Source organism: Cervus elaphus, chromosome 13 (genome assembly GCF_910594005.1).
Source record: "Cervus elaphus chromosome 13, mCerEla1.1, whole genome shotgun sequence".
Lineage (NCBI taxonomy): Eukaryota > Metazoa > Chordata > Mammalia > Artiodactyla > Cervidae > Cervus > Cervus elaphus.
Window position 1 is genome coordinate 35,027,005 of NC_057827.1, and position 26,529 is coordinate 35,053,533.

A 26,529-nucleotide genomic window follows, 5' to 3' on the forward strand; every position below is an offset into this window, starting at 1 on the left:
TACAGATTCAATGCAATCCCAATTACCAATGGCATTTTTCACAGAATTAGAAGAAAAATTGTAAAATTTGTATGAAAACACAAAAGGCTCTGAATAGTCAAAGCAATCTTGAGAAAGAAAAACAGAGCTGGAGGAATCAGGCTCCTTGACTTCAGATGATACTACGGAACTTCATAGTTTCACACTAATCAAAACAGTACAGTACTGGCACAGAGACAGAAATATAGATCAACAGAACAGGACAGAAAGCCCAGAAACAAACCCATGCACCTAAGATCAATTAATCTACAAGAAAAGAGACAAGAATATCCAATGAAGAAAAGACAGTCTCTTCAATAACTGGTACTGGGAAAACTGGACAGCTACATGTAAAATAATGAAATTAGTACATTCTCTTAACACCATACACAAAAATAAACTCAAAATGGATTAAAGACTTAAATGTAAGACTGGATAATATAAAACTCCTAGAGGAAAACACAGGCAGAACACTCTCTGACATATATTGTAGAAGTATCTTTTTGGATCCATCTCCTAGAGTAATGCAAATAAAAACAAAAATAAACAAATGGGACCTAATCAATAATAATTTGAAAAGGATTCAAGCAGGTTTATGAGCTTTCTCTGATTCTAAAAAAGAAAAGCAAAACAGTGAAGATTCAGAAAGATTTCAAAAATTAAAATTTTCAGAAGTGGGTAGAATCCTCAGTTTCACATTAAAAAAATCTGCTAAAAGCAAAATATTCACTCAGAGGGAGTTACCTAGCAATAATTACAGGACAACTGCTAAGGTACGACATGGAGTAAAAAGGGAGATGGGCAAAACGGTGAGGAAAGAGGATCAGGGAGTTCCTTTATCCACTTCAGAGCTCTGGGCTGCAGGGGGAGTGGAACATTGGGTTTGCAGTCACAGGGGGTCCACATGGTAACTGTCGAGATGATCCACATGATAAATGTTACTAGACAGTGACTGAACTTTCTCAAAGCCTCTTCTGTTTATCACTGAGAAAAATGAACTAACGCAGGATAGTTAAAACAAAACCAACAACAGTTGTTCTAGGTAAGAGCCATGGAATGCCACAGGAGGCAGAAAACAAGATGTGCTAATAAGGTGGCAGAAAGCTCACTACGTTTGAGGGCTGGGAGCTCAAGAGGGTAGAAGGGGAGGACGTGGGCGAGCTGAGAGTAAAGGGAGTACCCAGCAACTATGCAAGTCCCAAGGCCAGAAGGCTGTTAGAAGGAATATGAACAGGAATACTTCTTGAATTAAATCACTGACTGATGCCCACCAGTGTGCTCTGAGTCTCCATTTAAATCTAACAAAATTGTGGTATTTCTTTTTCCTGTCTCCAAGTAAGCAGCATAATACTCTCAGCCTTAATCTGTTCACCCTTAGAAGGGGGGCTAGGTTAGAAAGTAGAGTCATGATCTTGAGCTGTGCTAAGAACAGGGGAATCTTGGAGTCTGTGCTAGATGCCCACAGCCTTTTAAGCTGGCCTCACTCAGTAAGCAGTACCTGGTTGAGACACAAATCTATTAGCCTAAGATGAGAGGAAGAAACAGACTCTTGGTCCTGGCACTTCGGCAGCTGGTAGATCAGAGCAGCACTGATCTGGACGCTCAGGGTTCCATGGCTCCTTTTCAAAGCCGTGCGCTAATTCCTGGTTAGGTCTTTTTAGGAACTGTGGAAAAAACCTCTTCTGTTCTCTCAACGAGAGGCATAGACAAGCACCAGAACATGTCCTTTGCCACAATGATAAAGGCAGCTTTTGGGAACAGGCATTTAATCTAGGTTACCATCAAGGGACCTCAGTGTCAAGCATGTTGAAGCCTACCGAAAAACACAGAAAACAACAACAATAAAACAAAAAAGAAAGAAAACAAATGCTACCAAGTGCATTTAAGAAGAACAATATGAATTAATAGTTATGAAAAGCACTGTCCCAAAGAATCAAATACCATTTCCTTTCTTATCTCAAACGTTGTGTTTGATTTTTTCCTTCCTCTCTCCCTGCCAATCAACATACACTGAGGGATGACAGCATGTCAAGTAACACACTATCAATAAAGTCCGCTTTGATAGGGAACAGCAACTCTTTTGGGACAGGACATCTATATGTACGCTATAACTATCCTATGGGAGAATTTTCTGCTCCAAAGAAAGATATTCTGACTTTACAGGGTACTTATACCTTCTTTCATTTATTTCTACTTTGTCAGTAAAGCAAAAGAACCCAAACTAACTCAGTGTCAAAGTGTGTACACAGAAATATCTCACATCAAATTGATAACACTGTCTTAAACCAAGCAAGACTGCTATTTTAAAAACTGTCACCTAACATTTATAAAACACTTTAAGGTTTATAAGCTTCCCTGGTGGCTCAGATGGTAAAGAATCTGCCTGCAATGTGGGAGACCTGGGTTTGATCCCTGGGTTGGGAAGATCCCCTGAAGAAGGAATGGCTCCTCACTCTAGTATTCTGGCCTGGAGAATTTCACAGACAGAGAAGCCTGGCAGCTATGGGGTGGCAAAGAGTCGGACACGACTGAGTGACTTTCACTTTCATTTTTAAGGTTTACAAAGAACTCTCACATACATTATCACTTCAGTTGATCCCCATGCTGTGAGGTGAAAATGACTACCCCTGTTTGACCAAATGAGGAAACAGATGCAACAAGATTAAGGCACTTGTCCCAATTCTCCTAGCTAGTAGCTGGCAGAGGTAAAACTGGAACCCAGATTGGTTTGACTCCAAAGCTGGTGCTATTTCTAATTTACCAAATGTCTCTCAGAAAAAAAAAGATAACATACTCAAGGATTTTTTTTTTTTCCTGTTGCATCCAGCGGAAAAATGATGCACTCACTTTAGTTGAGCTAATTAAATATTTAAAAGTTTTTCAGTGACATAAGTGAACTTTTTATCAAAACTTTTTATTTAAACTCTACAAATGTCTCCACAAAATATCCAAAAAGTTTGCAGGTTACAACTCAGGAATACAATATTTCTGAAATAATGCTGTCTGCTACTACATCCTTGGTGACCAGGGACCAGAGGGTAACTTAAAATAATAAGAAAGGAGGTCTTGTGTCTAAAGGGGGTACATGATCCTTAGGACAGAGCAATTTACAGCTAATGACAGCTAAGTCCCCAACTATTTGGCTGGGACTCTAGACGCCAGCGGTCTTGGCCCCCAACTGCTCTTCCTGTAAGTTAGGGACTTTTTCAAATTTCACAGTTCAGTCCTTTGTTAATGTACCTACTCACCTTTTTTTGTATGCAATACAAAAGTTAGTTTTCTCTTATTAGTATTCATTTCTGTTCAAATTTTGTTAAGTGGTTAGAATGTCTCACAAGTTCATCAGGTCTTCTTGATTTGGGGTTAGGAAAGGTTACAGACCAAAGGAATTTCCTTCATAAGGCTTTTTAGGCTCAATTTGAGTTTTCTAAGTGAAGTCAAGCACCTCTGTTTTCCTCCCTAATGGGGAGTGTAAGCTTTTGCTATTCAAACCTGCACACACATACAATTTTCTTGTGGTTCCCCCATATGGAAACCATAGGCAGAAATGACTCACAAATGAAACGTGAAAGACAGATTAAAAAACTATACTTACTTAGGAGGAATTCGTGAAACAGTGTTCACATTTGTGACTGGGACCACTACTTGAAGAATGTGTTCAAGGGCTGTTAATCCACCAGCGGCTTGAAATGCAATCTGATCTGCTACATTCTAAATAGAAATACAAAGAGGAATTAGCCCAATTTCCCAGACATAAAATTATAACCAAATGAAATAGTTAGTTGTAGCGTGAAATATTCTGTTGGTTCAATTATTCTATAAACACTTATTGAATGCTTACTCAGTGTGAGGAATTACAGGTCAAAAGTGGTGAACAAAAAAGATCATGGTTGCTGTCCCCTGTGAAGCTTAAAATTTAGTGGATGAGACCAACATTAATCAAATACGTATAACAATTTCCACTATAACAAGTACTCTGAAGAAGAAGGAAAGATGCTCTATAGAGCAGTGGGGAAACTAACTCTATATTGGGGAGAAGGTCAGCACAGGCTTTTCTGGGAAAGTTGAGGTTTTGAGACAGGCAAAAGGAAAGGGAAAGGGATGAAGCACTCCAAGCACAGGAAAAATTCATTTTATAGATAACTTTTTAACAATACTTTAAAAAACTGGATCTTTTTGTAATGTTAATTACCACCTAACAAGATAAATTGACTTCCACAAAGATTTCCTTTGCTAGAACTTTTCTCTTTAGTAATACAAGATAATTGAATGCCTAAGCAGTTAGCTGCATCTTTTTTTTCTTAAGCCACTTCAGCTACTTTAGGGAGAATATTAAGTAACCATTTTAGATCTCAACCTATGATTTTTTTCTAGACAATTTCTGAATTATATATAGTTCTGGCGGAAAGGATATCTAAGTTCTTTGCCTTCCTCTGGCACGAGGAAGGCAAGAGTTTTTAAACATCCACAGAATCACTGCATCAAATATGTGAAAAATAGGATGGCAACCTGCTGTGGGCCGAATCGTGTCCCCAGTCTCTGCTGAGTTCATATGTTGAAGCCCCAACCCCGAGGACCTCAGGATGTAATTGTGTTGGAAGATAAGAAATGTAAAGAGGTGATTTAAATTAAAACGAGGCTGGTAGGGTGGGGCAGTAATGCAATATGACTGGTGAACTTATCAGAGAAGAGACACCAGGGATGTCGAAAGGAAAAGGCTGTGTGAGGACACAGCAAGAAGGTATGTTTTACAAACCAAGCAGAGAGGCCTCAGGAAAAACCAAACCTGCCAACACCTTGACCTTGGACTTCAGCCTCCAGAACTCTGAGGAAAGTTCTATTATATTTAAGCCACCCAGTCTGTGGTACTTTGTTATGGCAGTTCTAGCAAACTAATATTCAATGTCTCTACTACAACACCACCTTGCATTTGTTTTAATAGCATTCTCACAGTTATCAAGCCTTGAAATGTCTGAGGGACTTTTGGTGGGGGGCGGAGGAGGGGGTACTTGGCAGAGAGATATGAGTTATTCATAAGCTCTGCCAAACATGTTTGCCTGACTCTTCTGATACTCAAAGCAAAATGCTCTGCCTGCTTTATGTGGACTAGAAATTATTGGTTCTAGAACATGTCTGGAGTTTGACAGTATAATATCTTAATCATTCATTTATTCCTTATTGGTACACAATAAAATACAATATGAGACTATAAGAAGTTCATCATGAATCCCAGATAATACTTCACTTATAAGTCCCAGATAAGATTTTAACCTTAATTTTTAAGATTAACAATTAACAATTTATGTTATTAATGAAAAAATGTTTGCTTGCACTAGAACAATCAGAAAACTGAAAAACTAGGTAGGTGCTCAGTAAATTATTTAAAACCATAATACTGTGACCACTCTTTCTTCTTATGCTGGGATGTCAGTATAAATAGAAAATAGTAATAACTTTGTATTAATACATCACATACTCAGATAAAACTGCACTAATCATAACCATACAGTTATATCATAACTATATGGCAAATTGAACACACCATGTAACAATTACAAAATTAAAAAATAAAGCTCTAAAACATGGCATAGGACCCCTGATACCCAGCCTACTCATTCTCTCTCACTCTCTGCCAGATGTAAAGGCTATCCTGATTTCTGAAATCATAGATTCCTTTTGTCTTCTATTCAGTTCTATAAAAACAGACTCACACTCCATGTATTCTACAACATTTAACTTCTTGCTTGATTCGTTTTTTTTTTTTTTAATTGCAGTGTAACTGCTTTATAATGTTGTGCTAGTTTCTGGAGTACTACATCATGAATCAGCTATGTGTATATATATATATGTCTCCCCGTCCTCTTGATCCTCCCTCCCACACAGCTCCTGTTCCATCCCTCTAGGCCTTCACAAAGCGCCGAGCTGAGCTCCCTGTGCTAGGTAGCAGGTTCCCACTAGTCATCTATTTCACACAAGTTAGTGTATATATGTCCATGCTAGTCTCTCAGTTTGTCCCAGTTTCCTTCCCCCATGCTTTATGTGAACAGAATACAAGTTTGTTCTCTATGTCTGTATCTCTATTCCTGCCCTGCAAATCGGTTCATCAGTGCCATTTTTCTAGATTCCATACATATGTGTTAATATATGATACTTGTGTTTCTCTCTCTGACACTCTGCATAACAGGCTCTGGGTTTACCCACCTCACTAGAACTGACTCAAATTCATCCCTTTTTATGGTGGAGTAACATTCCCCTGTATTTATATCCCACAATCTTCTTTATTCATTCATCTGTCCATGGACATCGAGGTTGCTACCACGTCCTGGCTACTGTAAACACTGCGGGAATGAATACTGCGGTACGTGTGGCTTTTTGAATTCTGGCTTCCTCAGGGTATATGCCCAGTAGTGGGATTTCCGGGTCATTCCTAGCGTATTCCTAGCTTGTTAAGGAATCTCCATACTATTCTCCATATTGACTGTACCAATTTACATTTCTACCAACAGTGCAGTAGGGCTCCCTTTTTCCCATATCCTTTCCAGTATTTGTTTGCAGATTTTATTGATGACCATTCTGACTGGTGTGAGATGATCTCTCATTGTAGTTTTGATGTGCATTTCTCTAATAATTTTGCTCTATTATTTTTCCCCCCAATTCATCAATATTATTGTCTGTAGCAGTATTTAGTTCCTCTTACTTGCTGCATAGGATTCTCTTATCTAATGATATACCTCACCTTAATTAAATGTTTCACTGCCGATTGACATTTGGGTTGTTTCTACTTTGCAACTCTGGATGATGCCGCTTTCAACCTTTCTGTACACGTGTTGGGCATGTGTGACATGCGCTGAGTACATGCTGAAGGGCGGAGCTGCTGGGTCACAGTGCACGCACAGGTTCAGGGTTATCAGTTACGGCTCAACACCTTTCCAACATGTTCAGAACAATTCCTATACACCCTGCAGTGCAGCGACGATTTCAGTTATTCTAAATTCAAAGCAAAACTTGGCTTTACCAGTTTAAAAAAAAAAAAAAAACTTTAGTCATTCCAACGGGTGTATACTGGCATTTGAGTGAGGTTTTCATTTATTTGCCTTCCCCTGGTAATAATGAGGTTGAACACCTTTTGTTTATTGGCTTTTTAAAAAAAAATTTGATGATTACTTTACAACAGGGTGAGGGCTCAGATCGTAAGGATATCATTCAATTAAATTTGATGAATGCTTATCAAGTTCTGAACATTTCCATTACCCTAGAAAGTTCCCTCATGCCCTTTCCACAGTCAATCCTTCCTCCCTGAAGCAACCACTGATTTGATTAATGGTACCACAGGTTAGCTTTTTCTACTGTAGAATGTCATATAAAGGAGATCATATAGTACATACCAATATTTAAATAGGTAATGATGAGTTATCCTACAAGCAGTTTATCAGAGCCAGGCCTAAGGTAGCCTGGGAAGTCTAGGGCAGCATCTAAAGCCTAGGGAAAATGGCAGAGGGGCTCTGAGTTACGAGAGGGAAGTAAACACATATGTTCATCTCCTTTCTTTTATACTGAAGTAGGAATTATAGATAAAAAATATTTAATAATGTTTCAAAAATAGCCACATTAAAAGTAAGGAAAACATCTCTGTAAAATAGGGATGGAAGAGCTGATAATAATGCTTCCCTGCTGGTCCAGAGGTTAATAATTTTCCTTGCAACACAAGGGACACAGGTTCTATTCCTGGTGTGGGAAGACCCCACATGCTGCAGAACAACTAAGTCCGTTGCCACAACTACTGAACCGGCACTCTGGAGCCCACAAGCCACAACTTCTGAAGCCCTTGCGCCCTAGAACCTGTGCTCCACAACAAGAGAGCCCACCACAATTATAAGCCCATGCACTGCAACTAGAGAGTAGCTCATGCTCTCCACAACTAGAGAAAGCCCGTGTGCAGCAATAAAGGCCCACCACAGCCAGTACATAAATAAATACATAAGTAATTCTTAAAAAAACCACACAGAGCAAGAGGCCAACTTTCAGCAGACTCTTAAAAGAACATCTGCCTTTCTAGACTCTTCCGCAGCTTTCACAGTGATTCAGGCTCAAGTTCCGACTGCTCCTCTCCTGTTACAGCTCTTCACGCCTGCCGCTTCTGTCCGTGCCTACTCTTACCAAGTCAGTTCAGGCTCTCCTGGTCTCTTGCTGGACGCCCTGCAGCAACCTCCTAATTAGCATCTCCGGATGCAGGCTCACAGCAGCCGCATTCTCTAGGGCTGTGCTTCCCAAACCCTCTGACACAAGTCAGGTGTTTTGTTTGTTTTTAAGATTTTCACTCCATTGAAAATACTTTTGTGAAGTATTGGCATGACCAATACTTTTGTGAAATATTATACAAATGAGGGACAAAAGATATACTAAGCTTGAACCCACATTTTAAAATATTAGATGAAAGTCATGAAATTACTCTTGATCTGTACACTTATCTCACCATTTCTAGTGACAATAGCCCGGCACTGGCCTGTGGACTCCCTTTTGAGTAGTCCTGCTCTGAATGCCTCTATATGCAATGAAGATAATATTATCAAGAGTAAACGTGATCATGCTACTCTGGGGGTAGAACATGTGAATGATTTCTTCCTCACTGTGTACTGAATGCCCAAATTATTTTGCACAGTTCTTCAGAATCTGAACCCTCTCTAACAGCCTCCTTCCCTGCCATGCTCCTACCTGTCTCTCAATCGAATTCCCCATATGGCCCATGCTCTTTCACGCCTCTGCGCTTTGGGGTATACCATTCTTCTCAGAAGGGATGACCCTCTAGCTTTTCTTCTTTGTATCCCGCTAAACTCAGAGCTTCTTGCAGTTGGGGACTACGTCTGTTTTATCATCACATGCCCAACACTTGGCAGATGGGGGTGTACTCAGCAAATGCATCATCAGTGGTTGCTGAATGACAGTTGTGAAAAAGAAGACTCACAAAGGCATTTTAACACAATTTTAACTGTGAAAACACAGGCAGTCAATTGCTCTAGTATGAGCCCAGGATAAAATTCCCACTCCTGTTATTGCATGTAGCCAAATGGAGTAGTTTTTCACCAGGATGGAAATGACCAAACAATGAAATTCAGGTTTTTAAGACTGAAAGACATGCTCACCTTGAGACTCCTTAATATCCATTAAGGAAATACATTCTCCACTCATAGTCTGTTTCAATATAAAGCCTCTATATTTTGATACTTCTCAACTCAAAAACAAAGTATGTCATACTTTAAGCCAAGCAGATGCACCAATCCATGCAATCTGTCCACAGAGAAACAAAACAGCACTGTTGCTGTTCTTGTAGACCTTTCCACAACGGGAGGGAACTGGGTCAGCACTGCAAAAGTGAGGGGGAAAAGGACTGAGGGAAAGCAGACCATCTTAATGTACACATCTATGCCTTAAAAACAAAACAAAATAAACTCAAAGTCTTTCATGCAATGCCAACAACATGGATGTGACCTCTTGAAAAACTTAAGACACGGGCTCTAATAGACATTAAGCAGGAAAAAATAAGCTGATTTCAGGAACATAAAGGACACTGAAAGCCAAATTTTTTACTAAAGTATTATTGAAAATTGAAGTTCTAATTTATCATTTGCAACTTTTCAAAGAAATAAAGCAAAAAAGCAAAACCAACTGTGGGGGGAAAAAAAAATTCTCACAAGTTTCTCCCCAGAGTCAAGGGCAGTTCTGGTTATATACACTTTTGGATTACAGATCTAACAAGCCACTTTTGGATTCTCTTCCAAAGAGCATGGCTAAATGGAAATACTGGTCAGTGTCCTAAGTTCTCCCTCGCGCCCCACACCAACTCCTATTCATGCCATCATCTTTGCTCTTCTCAGAGCTCTATTTCTCTCTGCTTGCAAGCTCAAGAGTGGCAGCTGACTTATCTCCGCAGCCCCAGTGTTGGCATAGAAAACGGATGGTAAATTCTTGATGGCTAAGTAGCTGAACAAAAGGATGAATAAATAGAAACCCTTCTTTCAAACAGCAAAAATGTCCTGTGAGATATGACAGTTTAATACAACATAGGGGCCTGTGAGCACAACAAAGAGGAACATCTCCCAGTGGATCTCACTGCCTAACGCAGTGCAAATGAACAGCTCTCCCTCTCTCTGTACATAAGGTAGACGAGACAATTCTCTGATAGCCTATGACAGAAAGGGGAAAATCACACTGGCTCAACGATGAGTTCCCCAAATGTTAAAACCAAGGGGGAAAAACACCTTCTTAAGCATATGGTGTTAAATACTCTATGCAAATGAAAAATGAAGATCCCTTTCACACAATAATTCAGGTAGACTAAAGGATGCAGACAGCCTTCCTCTTCCTCTCCATTCCTACTACACCAGCTCCTTGTGCCAATCACATGGTACTTCCTATACACTGCTCTCTCTATATTCTTGGACGCCACAATGAGGCTGGATGTTCCTCAAATACACAGTTATATACTTGTTCCTATGCCTCTCAGTGTCTAGAAAAAAGCAGATATACTAAAAATGAGGACGAGATGGTTGGATGGCATCACCCACTCCATGGGCATGAATTTGAGCAAACTCTGAGAGACAGTGAAGGATAGGGAAGCCTGGCGTGCTGCGATCCACGGGGTCACAAAGAGCCAGACACGACTGAGTGACTGAACAATAATAAATTCTCTCTATCCATCCTGTTCCCTTCTCAACTTGTAATGTTCCAACAGCAATCTCTCAATCCTTTAAGACCCAGATCAAGTCATTCATAACATTTTTCCAAATCCCCTCAACTAAAGTCAAAGGTCTTTGTCTTTGTATTTCTCTCATGGCGCTTCTCATATTTGACGTTATCCCAGAGTATTCTGTGTTCATGCACTACATGAAGCCTAAGCTCTCCTCCCTCTGGATTCTCAGTCGGGGCCAAACTCAGGATGCATATACTACAGACACCAAGCAAAGTCTGTTAACTGATTGAAAACATCTCATCTAGAAAGATGGAACTAGGTATTTTTCTTTTTTCCTGCCACCTCTTTTCCAAATACTCTGCATTCAGATAGAAACCATGAAATCAAAACTTTCATAAAGAGCTTCTTCATTCTGATTTGAGCAAGGAAAAAAAAATGCCTCTAAAGTGGAAACCTGTGGCTTTACTTGTGTATTCAATACCTGACATAACACCTTAATAGCTCTGCCTTCCTTTGCTCCCTCCCACTGTGAGACTGACAACTGACTAATAGGCTTATAGGCTCCATTCTAATAACCCAGCTTAGCTAAAGGCCAGCAAAAAATGACAGCTTCAATCTGAATTACATGGCCTAGGAATCCATTCAATTATTGACTAGAGTAACTGTTATTACCTCTCCCAATTAAAGGAGAGGCAGCTGTTAATCTTTGGTGGCCTGCAGAGGCTGGTGGCCTTTGTACTTGACTTCTCTACAGACAGTAATTACGTTCTTTGTGATCAGAGAGGAAGGCCTTCCTAGCCTTTTAGACAGAGGCAGCAGATGGGGAGAACTGTTTTCATGTTCATTAGCAGGATAGGCTAGATTTGTTTGGAGCATCTGGTGGTACCTTAGGACCTGTTTAGAGACAATACAAGTAGGTTTTGGCAAGTTCACAAATTCAGAACTTAGCAGCCCAATTTATAGAAACAAAAAGATTCTGGGGTGAATTTTTTAATGGTTGTTTTCCCATATGGAAAAGTTTCCTAACACTTAAAGGACATCATCTCTACTCAACTACGATCTTCACTGGTTATTGTCAGCTTAAAAGAAGCAAGCATAATGAGCTGAGACTCCTTCTACTGTGTATGGTTTTTCTCTCCTAAGCCTTCTAATGTTGGCTTCTTCATATTCCTATATCTACATAAAGGTTTGGCTCAGCTTTTCAGCTATAGACACTCACACCTGAAAGAATCAGTATCTGGGATCAAGATTATCACAAGGAAATTGTAAATTTGTGGGACTGTGGTGCCAAAGAGTGGTGTAAAATCATAAGCCACAGTTTGAAGGTCTGGTAATAAGGTAAGTGGTGCTGAAAGAGGCTGGAAAAGCTTTCTCAAGATGAGATGAACCATTCCTTTGTGATGCTAATCGGAACATGGACCCTTTGGAAGGCTCTCCCTGAGGGAGCTGAATTGTGCCATGTTTGACCTGTTTGGACTACGCGAGGCCAGGGCAGGGTGAGTGAGAGGGGGTGGTGCAGGAATTGAAGGATGAAAGCAGGACACAAGGCCTGAGGGCTCTCATTCCTTCTCTTTAAACCGCTGTGAGGCAGACGACCAAAGACCAGTGTATAGAGTTCATGACTGCAATCCAACAAAACTCACTATAGAGTTATTTTGATCTTCCCTCATCTCCATACTCCACAAAGCTGCCAAGTGGCAGGCTCTGGGTCAGGCCTAGCACTCACAGCCACAGTGAGAGACAGACCTAACACAGACCAATGCAAGGCTGTGAAGTAAGCGCTATGCCGAGGGGATGTGCAAAAAGCTGTATGCACACAGAGGACAAGGTCTTCAGGTCACAATAAGGGTCAATGTGAACAGTTTTCTGAGTTATCATGTTCTCAGACTAAAAGACAAAGGACTCAGTCAAGGACCTACATAAGAGGTTCCCTGGGCAACTCCTTTATTTTCCCACCATTCCCAACTTCCAGGCTACCCAGTGCTTTATGGGAGAATCTGAAGAGTCCGACTGCAGCAGTTCCTTGTTCTCCTTGTTCCTGCATCTAATCCAGTCTAGATGCTTTAAAGTTGGGAAGCAGAAGAAACTCAGGACCATGAGACCAAGGAGAATCTGTCTGGGACAAGTGAGTGATTCAGACAAGAGCCAGTAACAAGGACAAACTCCTTCAGTCCAGCAGCTCCCAAGGAGCAGGACCTTGAGAGCTCAGAGGCTCTTGTTCACTGAGATGGCAGGGAAATGGAGATGAGTGTTCCCAGCGGGCTCTGTTCTCACTCCACGGTAGCACCTGCACTTCCTGACTGATTTTTCTATTAAAATTTAATAGTAAAATAGATCATAGTGATTATGTATTTAATCACAAGGTAGACTGTGAGCTCTTTGACAGTTGGGATGTTTATACAGGGTCTAGCAAAAAACAGGTTTTCAATAAATAGCTGCTGAGTATAAAAGTACTGTCTAGTTTCTGGGCTTCAACATCAGAAATTCTCTTTCGAGGAAAGAAAACCCATGAATCCACAATGACAAAGAAAAGGCTTAGAAACATTCATGTGCCTGGGAAAGGCAAGGCAAGGATAAAGGTAAGCTAGAAACTATGGTTGATAAGGCAAGGCCAGCCCTGGGGTTAGGCCTGCCTGAAGAGGACAGGCCCAGAGAGGAAAAGCCAGGAATGTGAAGGGCAATGGCAAGGCCTTTGTGGACAACTTTGCTGATGTCCTGCCCTACCTGGCATTCATCCCCTCCCCCCAGTTCTCAAGGAAAGTAATGACCCAGGCCCTTTATGTACTAAAGAAGGGAGTGGGAGAGCAATTTTCTCAAAGTGCCAACGTGGAGGGCTGAAAGTGACAAATTCAAGGGCTTACCATGTGGCAGGCGGTAGGCTGTTATCTTATCTAAGCCCTCAAAACATCCCTGTATAATGCGATGATGATGAGGTCTGAATCATCATCCCATTAACAAAATAGAGGAGTCAGTTACTTGCTTAAATTTTTACAGCTAGCAAGTGGCGGAGCCAGGGATCGAGCCGAGGTTTATCTGACTTCCGAGGGCACGATGTATCTACATCAAGAAAGCCGTGGGAAAATCGAGTGTGTGGCTAAAGGAATGTGCTGGACTTTTGGCACACTTAGCACTAAACATCCTGGTTCTGCAACATCTTGGACTTGATGCTATTTTAAAATTTCAAAGGATATTTTATTTTGAAATAGTTTTAGATTAAAGAGTTACAAGGACAGTAGAGAGTTACTATATACTTTAGTTGAGCCTTCACTCATATTAATATCATGGCACACTTATCAAAACTTATAGTGTAAGAAATTACACTAGACTATTAATTAAACTACAACCTCATTTGGATTTCTACTAGTTTTTCTATTGATGCCCTTTTCCTGTTCCAGGATCAAATCTGGAAACCCACATTGCACTGAGCTCCATGTTATTGTGAAGACATGCTGAAGTTACTTTTAGCATTAGAGAGGGAATCCTGATCTCTTATATTAGCATTCACTAGCAACTAAAAAAAAAAAAAAATTTTTTTTTTAAATTCTTGAAATAATCCAGACTCAGAGAATGTAAAGGAATGCCAAGTTTGACTATCACAAGTAAATAAAAAAGGAAATGAGAGCTAACTAGATTCCGAGGGACTGAAATACGAGTAGTTCTTTATCTGGTGGTGAAGCTCTTGAGACTGTCAGGAAACCGGGAGAAATGTGCACACGGCAGGAGGGCGGCAGGCCCCGGGTGAGGAGGAAGGGAGTGTGGGACCAGGGTTAGAAGAGACCCCAGGTGGCCCGGGATGGGCTCCCCCTGCAGCTCCAGTCCCCACTGGCCTTCAGTACTTTTTATGGTGGAGGGTCGGCTTTCAAAACCCTTTCCTTTCTGATTATCAGTGAAATCCAGCAAAGACTTCCAACTGGAGCATGACACTGCTTCAGAGTCTTCAAAGCATGCCTCCTCTACCTGTGACCAGGATAGGATATTTATTGCGAGACATTTTCCCCAAGAAGTAGTGAGGTTAAAAACCTTGCAGACAGAAAACAACAAAATTCTGTAAAGCAGTTATTCTTCAATTAAACACACACACACACACACACACACAACCTTGCAACAGGGCACTAGGAAAGTCAGGTACAGTTGATTTTAGAAATGATCCTGCTAGGAAGCACTGTGTCTGCTTAATTTAGTCCGAAGGAAATGAAAGGGGGGAAATAGCTAGTGATCACAGGCAATCCATTTCCCAGATGGATTATCTGGAGTCTGCACTCTGGTTCAGCCCCTCCTGGTTCTCTAGCATCTAAAGTATAGAGGGAAAATAGAGGAGATAAAATCACTGCTAAATCTGTTACTAAAGAGACTATCCAATACAAAACATGGCAAGGAAGAAAGCAAACATGAGCAGCTTTTCAGATTTTGGACTTCAAGATGACTGTATTAATTTACACTTTAGTTAGCTTCCCTGTAGCTCAGCTGGTAAAGAACCTGCCTGCAATGCAGAACACCCCAGTTTGATTCCTGGGTCAGGAAGATCTGCTGGAGAAGGGATAGGCTACTCACTCCAGTATTTGTGGGTTTCCCTGGTGGCTCAGCTGGTAAAGAATCTGCCTGCAATGTGGGAGACCTGGGTTTGATCCCTGGGTTGGGACAATCCCCTGGAGAAGGGAATGGCTACCCACTCCAGTATTCTGGCCTGGAATTCCAAGGACCAGGTCATGGGGTTGCAAAGAGTTGGATACAACTGAGCGACTTTCACTTTTTCTTTTCATACTTTAGTTAAAAGAAATGAAAACTGCTTTACACAGCGCTTCTGTTCCCCATTAAGACGATGCAAACAAGATGTTCTTCTGTAGAGAACAGTGTGAAAGACTTTTTTCAGAGTATCTGGTCTTCTTGATTTTGCTAAAGCAAGTATGATCATGTTTACTGAAGGGCTAATGCTGCCCCACTGAATTGGTACACTAGAGATGCTCTGAGCTACCGCTTTTAGCTAGGGCGAATAAAATAAGACCTTTTCTAACGGTGAACTAAGATGTTTAAAAGTCTGTTTATTCAAGGCAAACAAAACTCAAGAGGATTCATTAAGTCTGGAGAACACCAGAACATTACAGAATCTTATTTCTTTATAAAAAGGCATATATGTATCTCTTTTTACAAGGAATACTCAATTTCATCAAAAGAGAAATTTGGTGATCAATTTACATTTACATAGTCTTTAGTCTGAGGTGTGTTTTAGTTTTAAGTCGGCATGCAAGTCCATGTCCTCCCAATATGGAGAAGTAAAGTCATCAGTTAGAAAAGAAATGTAAAGATCCTAAAACGAATCCATACTTCTGGAGACATTCATGTGTAAACATTAAATGGTGTACAACCTAGGAGGCCTTTTCAGCAGGGACAGGGAGAGCACTTTGAGAAAGATGGGCAGAAATGATATTTCAGACTGTGAGTTCCTTGTGGCACAAACAGTACGTGTTTGCTTGTTTTCAAGGAGCTAGGGCTTCTCTAGTGGCTTAGTTGGTAAAGAATCTGCTTACAATGCAGGAGACCGGCATTGGATCCCTGAGTCAGGAAGACCCCCTGGAGAAGGAAATGGCAACCCATTCTAGCACTCTTGCCTGGGGAATTCCAAGAACAGAGGAGTTGGGAAGGCTATAGTCCATGGGGTCACAGAGTTGGGACACGACTGTGCGACTAACTTTTAAAAGAACAGAAGTTATTCATTCAGAGTTTGCTACAACAGATAGTCAACCTGCACTTGGCAGAGCTGCACTTGGCAGAGACTCAAAGTCAGACAGAGGGACTGGAAAGCTTTATAAAGAAGGAAAGAGACGGCTTCAAGTATATAGTGTTTGAATGCTGTTGGCATGGGAAGCCAGAAGCAGGTAAACTACAAGGGGGCATCTTATTGGTGGCTTGAGGAGCACACTCATCTTTGTCTGACTGGTCTTGAGCAAGAAGCAGGATCAAAAACTATGAAGCTGACGGTCACTTATCAACTTCTGACCATTCTGGGTTGACTGCTTCAGAGGTCGTAGGTCACTGCTACAGATGGGCTGGCTATTCTCTATTTGTATATTCAGTTTCTCAGACAACTTGAACATTTATGTAGAAAATCCAGATGAGTGTACAAAAAAGCTCTAAAAAAATTAGTAAGCAAGTTTAACAAGGCCTTGATATAAGGTCACTGCAAAAAATTAATTCTGTAGGCAAATCCATAGAGATAAAAGTAGGCTAGTGGTTGCCAGGGGCTGGGGGAGGGGAAAATGGGGTATGGGAGTGATGATGTTATGAAATTAGACAATGGTGATGACTGTGCAACCTTGTTAATATACTAAAACCTACTGAACTGTATACTTTAAAAGGGTGAATTTTATGGTATGTGAATTAGATGCAAACCATGTCATATTTACCATTTAGAAACTATTAGCATGGCCTATGTGAAAGGTCGGGGCATGCCCCCGGGAAAGTGCTGCAAGGCAAATTCCGGAGGCTGGCTAAACTTCCAGGGGCTGGCCCCCTGCAGCCTGGTCCAATCAGGTACCAACACAGAGCCCTCGGACACTGACCACCGCTGTAGCCCGCGCTTTCTTCCTTATATGAAAAGACCTGGCCTGGACGCCCTGCCCGGACTATAAAACCCCTCCCCACCCCTCATACCTTGCAGACTCCCTTTGTCTCCTCACTCACCAGCCCCCCGGGAGTTCTGCCCGAGAGCGAGAGCGACGCTTAATAAAAGGCCTTTACCACCGGTCCTTAGAGGCGGCTTTTTCTTTCTCCCGCGGCGTTTTCTAACACTATGGATTAATGCTGCCGTGGTTTGAATCCCAGTTCTTTCACTTATTAGGCACAACATCAGACAAGTTACTTATCCTCTCCATACCTCCGTGTTCTTACAAATGAGGCCACATAATTCCCACCTTGAAAGGTTATTAAGAGAATTAAATAAATTGATCTTCTAAACGTTAGTAATTGTCATTATCTTCTTTATATTATCCCTGCTTCTTAAGCTAATTACCTAATATAACATCATCAAACAAATATTAGTTCCTACCTGCTAAGGGTTTATGCTTTTTCCAGCCTTCACATTTCACTTCCAGTTCATTCAATGCTAATACCCATAACATGGACATGTGTGTGCGCTCAGTGTCTGACTCTTTGCAATCCCATGGACTGTAGCCCACCAAGCTCCCCTGTCCACGGGATTTCCCAGGCGAGAATACTGGAGTGAGTTGCCATATCCTTACTCCAGGGGATCTTTTCGACCCAGGGATCAAACCAGCATCTCTTGAGTCTCCTGCGTTGGAAGGCCAATTATTTACCACCGAGCCACTTGGGAAACCCCAGTACCCATAAGAGCAGACCCTTAAAGTTCTTGAGAGGACATATCCTAGAGTCTTTCTGGTATCTCAAATTTTCACTAATGTATGATTGCTCTCATAAATATCTTTATTTTATTTGAGTCTACCTTCTCACTCCATTAGTCTCAGCTTTAATATTATTTCCTCCAAAGAGCCTCAAGGCTATAGTCTTCTGACTATTTCCACAAACAACTCTGTATTTCCTTAATACGTCCTAAAAAAACTCATCACACTCTTTTATAATAATTAACTGTTCAACTGCCTATATGGGCAGGGCCTGTATCTGTCTTTAATTACTGCTATTTCCCTTGTGCTTGGCACATGAAAAATTCACTGACATTTTAAAACGTGTACACACATGCACCAGGCATTCTCCTAAGTGCTGCCTTGCAAGGAGTGTCTCATATAATGAGGTTGATACAATTACCATTCCTATTTACACGGAGAAACCAGAGCTCAGAGAAGATAAGTAACTTCTTTAAGATTACATAACTAGTAAGGGCTGATCTATGACTCATATTCAGGTAGGTCTAATTTTAGAATCTTGAGCTTTAACCATCACACCGTATTACTTCTCTGCATACTGTGCACTAAGAAACAAAACTGTTTCACTGAACTAAAAGGTCTGTAAGGTGAGTGCAATGATACAGATTAGTGCTAGGAGGTTTCCCTAGACAAGAACATAGCATTATAGACATAATAAACTATACACTTCCAGATAAGGACTGGCTCTACATTGTACTTGAGAATAAGGTTACTGAAGCTTTGAAAAAAAGCCATTATTCAAAGCTAAGAGTAAATGGTAAGAGGCAGAAAAGAACTATAGAAACTAAGAATTTTGGATTAAGAGGGAACTTAAAAATGTTCCCTTATTTAAGGTGCCATTTTGGGTAGTCTGGCAAATGTTATGTGCTTTAGAACTTTACTAGATTTTTATGGTATATTTTACAATTTATTTTCTTGGGTCCATATATGAACAAGTTTGTTATATCAATTCAACAATCTATCTGGTACCCAGAATATATAAGGAACCATAGTTGGTGCTTTAGAAGACCAAAGTGAAGGATAGCAAAGAATCAAACTTAACTAATAACTAATGTCTGTACTTTGGATTTGTATTCAAGAAGTAGTGTAAATTATATATAGGCTTTTTTAAGATAAAAATATTCTCCAGCTTCCTTCTGTCCTTAGTTGAAATAAAACTGAAATATATAAATGAAAGCAAACACAAGTCATTGTTGCAACTCTTCAAGATAACACCAATTTTTCCCTCTGAATAGACTGACTTTGTGAGGTAATTCCCAGAACTCTTTCCTGGTATTACCAAATCTGCCAAATTAGCCCCTTCTGTAAAGTAAGCTATTTGGCCCTGGCAAGCATTTCTTGAATGTCCAGGCATCTGCTTGCCTTAAGCCAAGGAATGGATGAGAAGACAAGCCAACAAACCATTCAGTTTATTTGAACAAACATTTATTGCCTGCCAGCTATCTGCATGTTTGCTAAATGTCAGAAATACAGAAGCACAGAGGATCAGGACCTATCTTCAAGGACCTCACATTCTACTGAGAAAGACTCAAAAACAGATGACTGCGACATAGGGTGGTGAGTCTTGTGTATGATGGAGGTATGGGGCTTCCCTGGTAGCTCAGTGGTAAAGGATCGGCCTGCCAATGCAGGAGACGTGGGTTCCATCCCTGGGTTGGGAAGATTCCCTGGAGAAGGAAATAGGAATCCACTCCAGTATTCTTGCCTGGGAAATTCCACGGACAGTGGAGCCTGGCGGGCTACAGTCAGTGAGGTCACAAAGAGCCAGATACACCTTAGTGACTAAACAGTATGATGGAGGTACAGGGTACACCTTGGGCTTACACAGTTAAGTACATAACCTGCTTGGGTGAAGATCAGAATGACAGGGAGGTGATACCAGAGGTGAACCTCAAAAGAAGCCATCCAGGTAGAAGTATTTGATTACAGGGTGTATGTGTGTGTGTGTGGTTGAGGGAGGCAAAGGCACTGAACGGGAGACAGTGAGGTGTTCTAGGGGATGAGGTGTATGGAAATTAGAGGGTATAAGGCCTACTCAAGGGATAATAAGCTGCTGAAAATGGTTAAGAGTGTGATGTGATGGGGAAATGTTGAGAGATGATGTCAGAGGTGTAGGAAGAGAACAAACTTTTCAGAGGACCTTGTATTCAAAGACAGAGAATCTAAATCTTATTCTAAAGCAACAGAGAGCTGCCAAAAGGTTTTTAAAGCAGAGCGACAGACACACTTCCCACCCCTCACCCCCCACTTTTAAAAGCACATGCTAGAATCTATATCGTGGATAGACTGGAGTGGGTTAAGACAAAAACACCATCAGTGACAATTCAAATAGGTAAGATGGCTGGCTAAAACCTATATTTACAAGTAAAAGCAACAACAGCCTTGGCTACTGATTGGAAGTGGGAGAAAGAAGAATCAATTTACCAGTCATCTTCTACATGTGAAGCAGAAAGGATACAAACTGGTCTAGCACAGGATCAGACTCTCCTCCATGAAAAAGCTTAAGAGTCTATCAATTGAGTAAAGGAGGCATAAAAAGAATGTAATGATTTTCAAGGTAATGAATATGGGGCAGTCACAGGACACAGGGTTCATGCATGGCAGGAGAGGGAGAGGTCTCACGCCTCCTTTTCACAATGCCAAGTGAAAAACACTTTTAAACATTTTAACTTTTAATACATAGTCCTGCTAAATGGAACAGTGGCTTCAATCGGGTATTTGTATAGAGGACTGAAAGCTGGACAGATTTTTTTTTTTACTGCATTTATCATTAATCAGCCATCTTTGTTCAATAACATTAATTTCACACAAAAGAAAAAGGAGTAAAATATGAAGGAGGAGGGGAAGGAAGAAGTGAAGATATACTGCTTTTTCTAGGAAAGGCAATTTTTCTTCCAATGGATATCATATATTGGTTGCCATGCCTCTGAACAAAAAAGCCTACTTTTCTTTTTCCTTAATTTGAACTTACAAGGATTCCTGTGGCATCATCATATAGGTGCCAATTTAGAACAGTTTGAACATAGAACAGTTCAAAGAGATGAGAATGTAAGATTTTTGTATAATCTTGTGTTCATATTTTCTAAGCCCTAGTAAGTATATCTATAATCTCAGAAAGCAGTATATATTTAACCTTTGTAAGCTACTGGATACTCACAGACATGATTATGTCTTCTCAGAATGTGCACTATATTAAGTAAATCGGTTTCTGTCAAGTCATCTTTTCTCTAGTCTGCTGAGAAATACACTTATCCTATTTCAGATGGCCTCTGAGGGGCACTGCCTAGCAGTCAGTAGACGGCATCAGACACGCAGTTACGTCATCCTGCCTTTTTCTTCAGGAATCGTACAACTTGAGACGAAGAACTAGTGCTATTTAAAGTAAAATGGCAGGTCTAAACCGTAAAGTACATACATGGTCTGAATATATTTACATGAAAATATGAGTGTTACATCAGGTATACTTATTTATTACAAGTTGTACTTTAAAAATTAATTTTTATACTTCTAATACTTAACACAGTGCCTAGCACTGAGTAGGTACTTAAATAAATGTACATTCCTGTGTTGATACTAATAAAACACCTCCCAATTTACAAAGAAATAAATCAAAAGACTGTGGCCTCTAAAGAAATGAAATACCAAAATAGCCAGGCAGCACAAGAATCACATTCTATACAGATCGCTGTGTCCAATAGACATTACACCAGAACTTAACTTGCACTATACAGCAAGTACATACAATGTATTACATTATCATTTACCAGAAATGTTACTTTTGAAAAGGCAGAGGCAGAGATCCAGCAATGCCAGGGGTTGCTATGGATTGACAAGTTCTAGGCAATTCTATATTCCCATCTTTTACTCCTCCAGCTCTGGGTGGCATGGAGGGAGCAGGAATAGCTTCCTCAAGTTCTAACTCCCTGGGTACCATCACCCTCTTCTTTTGTCCTCCAATCTGTCCAATAATTTTTATGATGAAATCTTTGTTTTAAAGACATTTCTTTTGAAATACCTAGAGTAGTTACTATTTTCTTAACTGCAGAGTACTTTCTAACTGCCCACCGTTGCTTGACATTTTCATTCATTTATTCAACAAATATTTAACAAGCAACCATTATGTTCTTACATTAGGAGCTGGGGACAGATAAAACAGACATGCCCATCCTTTAGTGAAGTTTATAGTCTAGCATTCTAGTGGTATAATCAGCTTCTATTCAAAAATATGTAAGGATTATAAACTCAGTGAAAGTAAGATCATAAAGTACTACTTAATTCTTACTGGTGAATGCTTTACTCAAAATTAAATTTATTGCTTTAAGTAAACCAAAATATAAAAGTAACTTTACTTATTTTATTCTCTTATCAATTGAAGTGATAAGAGAAGTCAACCCTTCATAGATGTACTTTAGTAATCCATTCCTGTCCCTAATGTTACAATGAGGAACAAGAATATATATGTGATAAAACTTATGCAAAGTGTATACAAAGGATACAAAGAATGTACACAAAGCATATACAAAGACATGAAAGAAGTAGCATAGACTCATCATGAATTTACCTAAATACTCATTTAAATTAGATAAGGAATTTATTAAATTTGTTTCTATGGCACTTGAGACATAGATAGTAGACAAGCCCAAAAAGTCCTCTATCAAATGGAGACAGCAACCTAATGTGTCCCCAGACACTAGGCTACCAAATTGTTTATCAGTGATCTTGACTATAAGGCTGTTAATGTATTATTCATTAGTATATTATGCATTTTACTGCTTCTCTGCAGGGATTTTAATTCAGAAATGCTCTGTGCTAGCAAGAACTTAGTGTAAATGACACAAATAAAAAGATCATTTCATGTGTTTCTGACGAGTGACTTACGTAACACTTCTATTAATCAAAACAGACTATTAATATACAACATAGCTTATCATCCACATCAGTTCAGTCCAGTCACTCAGTTGTGTCTGACTCATGTTTGATTCTTTGCGACCCCATGGACTGCAGCACACCAGGCTTCCCTGTCCTTCACCAACTCCCAAAGCTTACTCACACTCATGTCCATCAAGTTGGTAATGCCATCCGACCATCTCATCCTGTCATCCCCTTCTCCTCTTGCCTTCAATCTTTCCCAGCATCAGGGTCTTTTCCAATGAGTCAGTTCTTTGCATCAGGTGGCCAAAGTATTGGCGTTTCAGCTTCAGCATCAGTCCTTCCAATGAATATTCAGGACTGATTTCCTTTAGGATGGACTGGTTTGATCTCCTTGCAGTCCAAGGGACTCTCAAGAGTATTCTCCAACACCATAGTTCAAAAGCATCAATTCTAAAAAAAGTTCAGCCTTTATTATTGTCCAGCTCCTGGTCTTGTTTTTACTGACCATATAGAGCTTCTCCATCTTTGGCTGCAAAGAATATAATCAATCTGGTTTCGGTATTGACCATCTGGTGATATCCATGTGTAGAGTATTCTCTTGTGTTGTTGGAAGAGGGTGTTTGTTATGACCAGTGCATTCTCTTGGCAAAACTGTTAGCCTTTGACCTACTTTGTTTTGTATTCCAAGGCCAGATTAGTCTATTACTCCAGGTATCTCTTGACTTCCTACTTTTGCATTCCAGTCCCCTATAATGAAAAGGACATCTTTTTTGGGTGTTAGTTCTTGAAGGTCTTGTAGGTCTTCATAGAACCGTTCAACTTCAGCTTCTTCAGCATTACTGGTCGGGCATAGACTTGGGTTACTGTGATATTGAATGGTTTGCCTTGGAAAAGAACAGAAATCATTCTGCAGTGACCCCACAAGGGACTGACCCAGACTTGCCCGTGAGTGTCCAGGAGTCTCCAGTGGAGGCGTGGGTCGGTGGTGGCCTGCTGCAGGGCTGGGGGCACTGAATGCAGCAGTGCGTGCATGGGAGCTTTTGAAGGAGGTCCCCATTATCTTTATTACCTCCACCATAGTCTGGCCTCAGGTCAAACAACAGGGAGGGAACACAGCCCTGCCCATCAACAGATAAATGGATTAAAGATTTACTGAACATGGCCCTGCCCATCAGAACAAGATCCAGTTTCCCCCTCCTTTCCTCCCATCAGGAAGCTTCCATAAGTCTCTTATCCTTCTCCATCAGAGGGTAGACAGAACGAAAACCACAATCACAGAAAACTAACCAACCTGATCACATGGACCACAGCCTTGTCTAACTCAATGAATGAGCCATATTATCTAGGGCCACCTAAGATGGATGGGTCACAGTGGAGAGTTCTGACAAAACGTGGTCCACTGGAGAAGGGAATGGCAAACCACTTCAGTACTCTTGCCATGAGACCCACATGAACAGTATGAAAAGGCAAAAAGACAGGACACTGAAAGATGAACTCCCCAGGTCGGTAGGTACCCAATATTCTACTGGAGATCAGTGGAGAAATAGTTCCAGAAAGAGTGAAGAGATAGAGCCAAAGCAAAAACAACACCCATCTGTGGATGTGACTGGTGATGGAAGTAAAGTTCAATGCTGTAAAGACCAATATTGCTTAGGAACCTGGAATGTTAGGTCCATGAATCAAGGCAAATTGGAAGTGGTCAAACAGGAGATGGCAAGAGTGAACATCGACATTTTAGGCATCAGCGAACTAAAATAGACTGGAATGGGTGAATTTAACTCAGATGACCATTATATCTACTACTGTGGGCAGGAATCCCTTAGAAGAAATGGAGTAGCCATCATAGTCAACAGAGTCCAAAATGCAGTACTTGGATCATCCACACGGGGTTTCCCATTCTGAAAAATTCAAGATGCTTTATGACTGACTTTAATTTTCTTGTAACTGTCTAAATCTATGATAAATAACAACTTAGGCCAAGAAGTATGAATTGAATACACATAATCCAAACTATAAGCGATACATTCATCCAGTATGACTTATTCCAACTTCAATTTGATGGAGAGATATCTATTTAATCACTATATACTGATTCACTGGTATTGAGTCAGTTAAATATGATTTTAACTCTGTCAATAAAGCAACAGTTGCTCCTCAAGCAGTATGCTAATTTTTAAGTTTTATTACTTGAAAGGAAAGAATAAACTGATAATATTCAAATTACTAAATCTGGAGTTCATTTAAACTAATAGCTTGCAGTAAGATGTGAAAACCTGGAATAGAAAAATAGATGGTTGAAATACATAGTGTGAACCTTTGATCATTATATTAAGACAGGAAACTTCAAGTGAAAATGTTAACAAAATGCTAAGGGGGATGGGGGAGATTAGAGAGATGATTAAAGTTTCTTTCAGGGTGATGAAAATGTTCTAAAGATTATACTCAACTTTGTGAATATATAAAAACAGTCAATCATATTGTTAAAAGGGTGAATTCCAACCAATGTGAATTGTATCTTAATACAGCTGTTTAAAATGATAACAAAATGGTCTAATTAAAAACCATGCAATTTATTGAAATACTGGGTTTGAAATATTTACAGCATTTGCAGAATAGCCAGATTAGCTTAATTCTCATGTAGAATTGTCTTTACCAAGAGTAGCACATTGTTTTAAGTAAACATGGTATATAAAATTCAAATTAGAACACTTACAGAAGTATTTTCTGCTTTACAAAAGATTCAGACTGAGTTGACAGGACTGGATAAAGTCTTAATTAATAGATCAGAAATATACATTTGCATAATAAATGACAAAAACTTAGAATCAGACAAAAGTTTGATCCTAAGTTCTGGTATGGATAATGTTTCTCTCTCAATCTCTTTCTCTCTCTCTCACAGAAGCCAGAATTTCTGAGTTACTGGTTTTCAGGATGTTCACTGATTACCCTTTATGAGAATGTGATAGAACCAACTAAAAATCAACAAAGAGATTAAGAATCTCCGTGCTTCAGAAAACATAAGCAACCATACACAACTGTATTTCACGGGAGTTAAACTATAGTTCTGATCAAGGGCAGAAAGAGAGGAGGGAGTCAGAGGATGAGATGGCTGGATGGCATCACTGATGCAATGAACATGAACTTGGGCAAACTCTGGGAGATGGTGAGGGACAGGGAAACCTGGCATGCTGCAGTCCGTGCTGTCAAAAAGAGTCGGAAACTACTGGGTGACTGAACAACAACAACACAACAAACTTCAGTGAGTCATCTTATTCATTCAATAAACATTTTTGTGTCACTTAAGGCTGTGTTTCCTTATTAATCTGGGGGTATGCACCCAATGACAGTACTGAGATGAGAAGTATACTATGTTAGGAAAACAAATCACTGTAATTCCACAGTTAATGCTATAACAGAAGTATAATCAGAGGGTTTTGAGAATACAGAAGAGAAATTGCTACTTTTTTTTTAAAGAAAGTACATGCTTTATACATGAAAAATAACATTTATAGCATGTTGTCATATATTATGGAGAGGATGATATACTTGCCACTTTAG

The 26,529-nt window shown here is 40.1% G+C and overlaps 1 protein-coding gene across 2 annotated transcripts in view; it reads right to left on the minus strand.

Annotated features, from left to right (window-relative positions):
* The window catches only part of SCAPER (S-phase cyclin A associated protein in the ER), a 400,216-nt gene that overhangs the window by 142,001 nt on the left and 231,686 nt on the right, over positions 1-26,529 (minus strand). For both annotated transcript variants that reach the window (XM_043921754.1, XM_043921755.1), the window contains exon 24: positions 3,614-3,729. In XM_043921754.1, the coding sequence (XP_043777689.1) occupies positions 3,614-3,729 (116 nt within the window). The remainder of the gene's footprint in view (positions 1-3,613; positions 3,730-26,529) is intronic.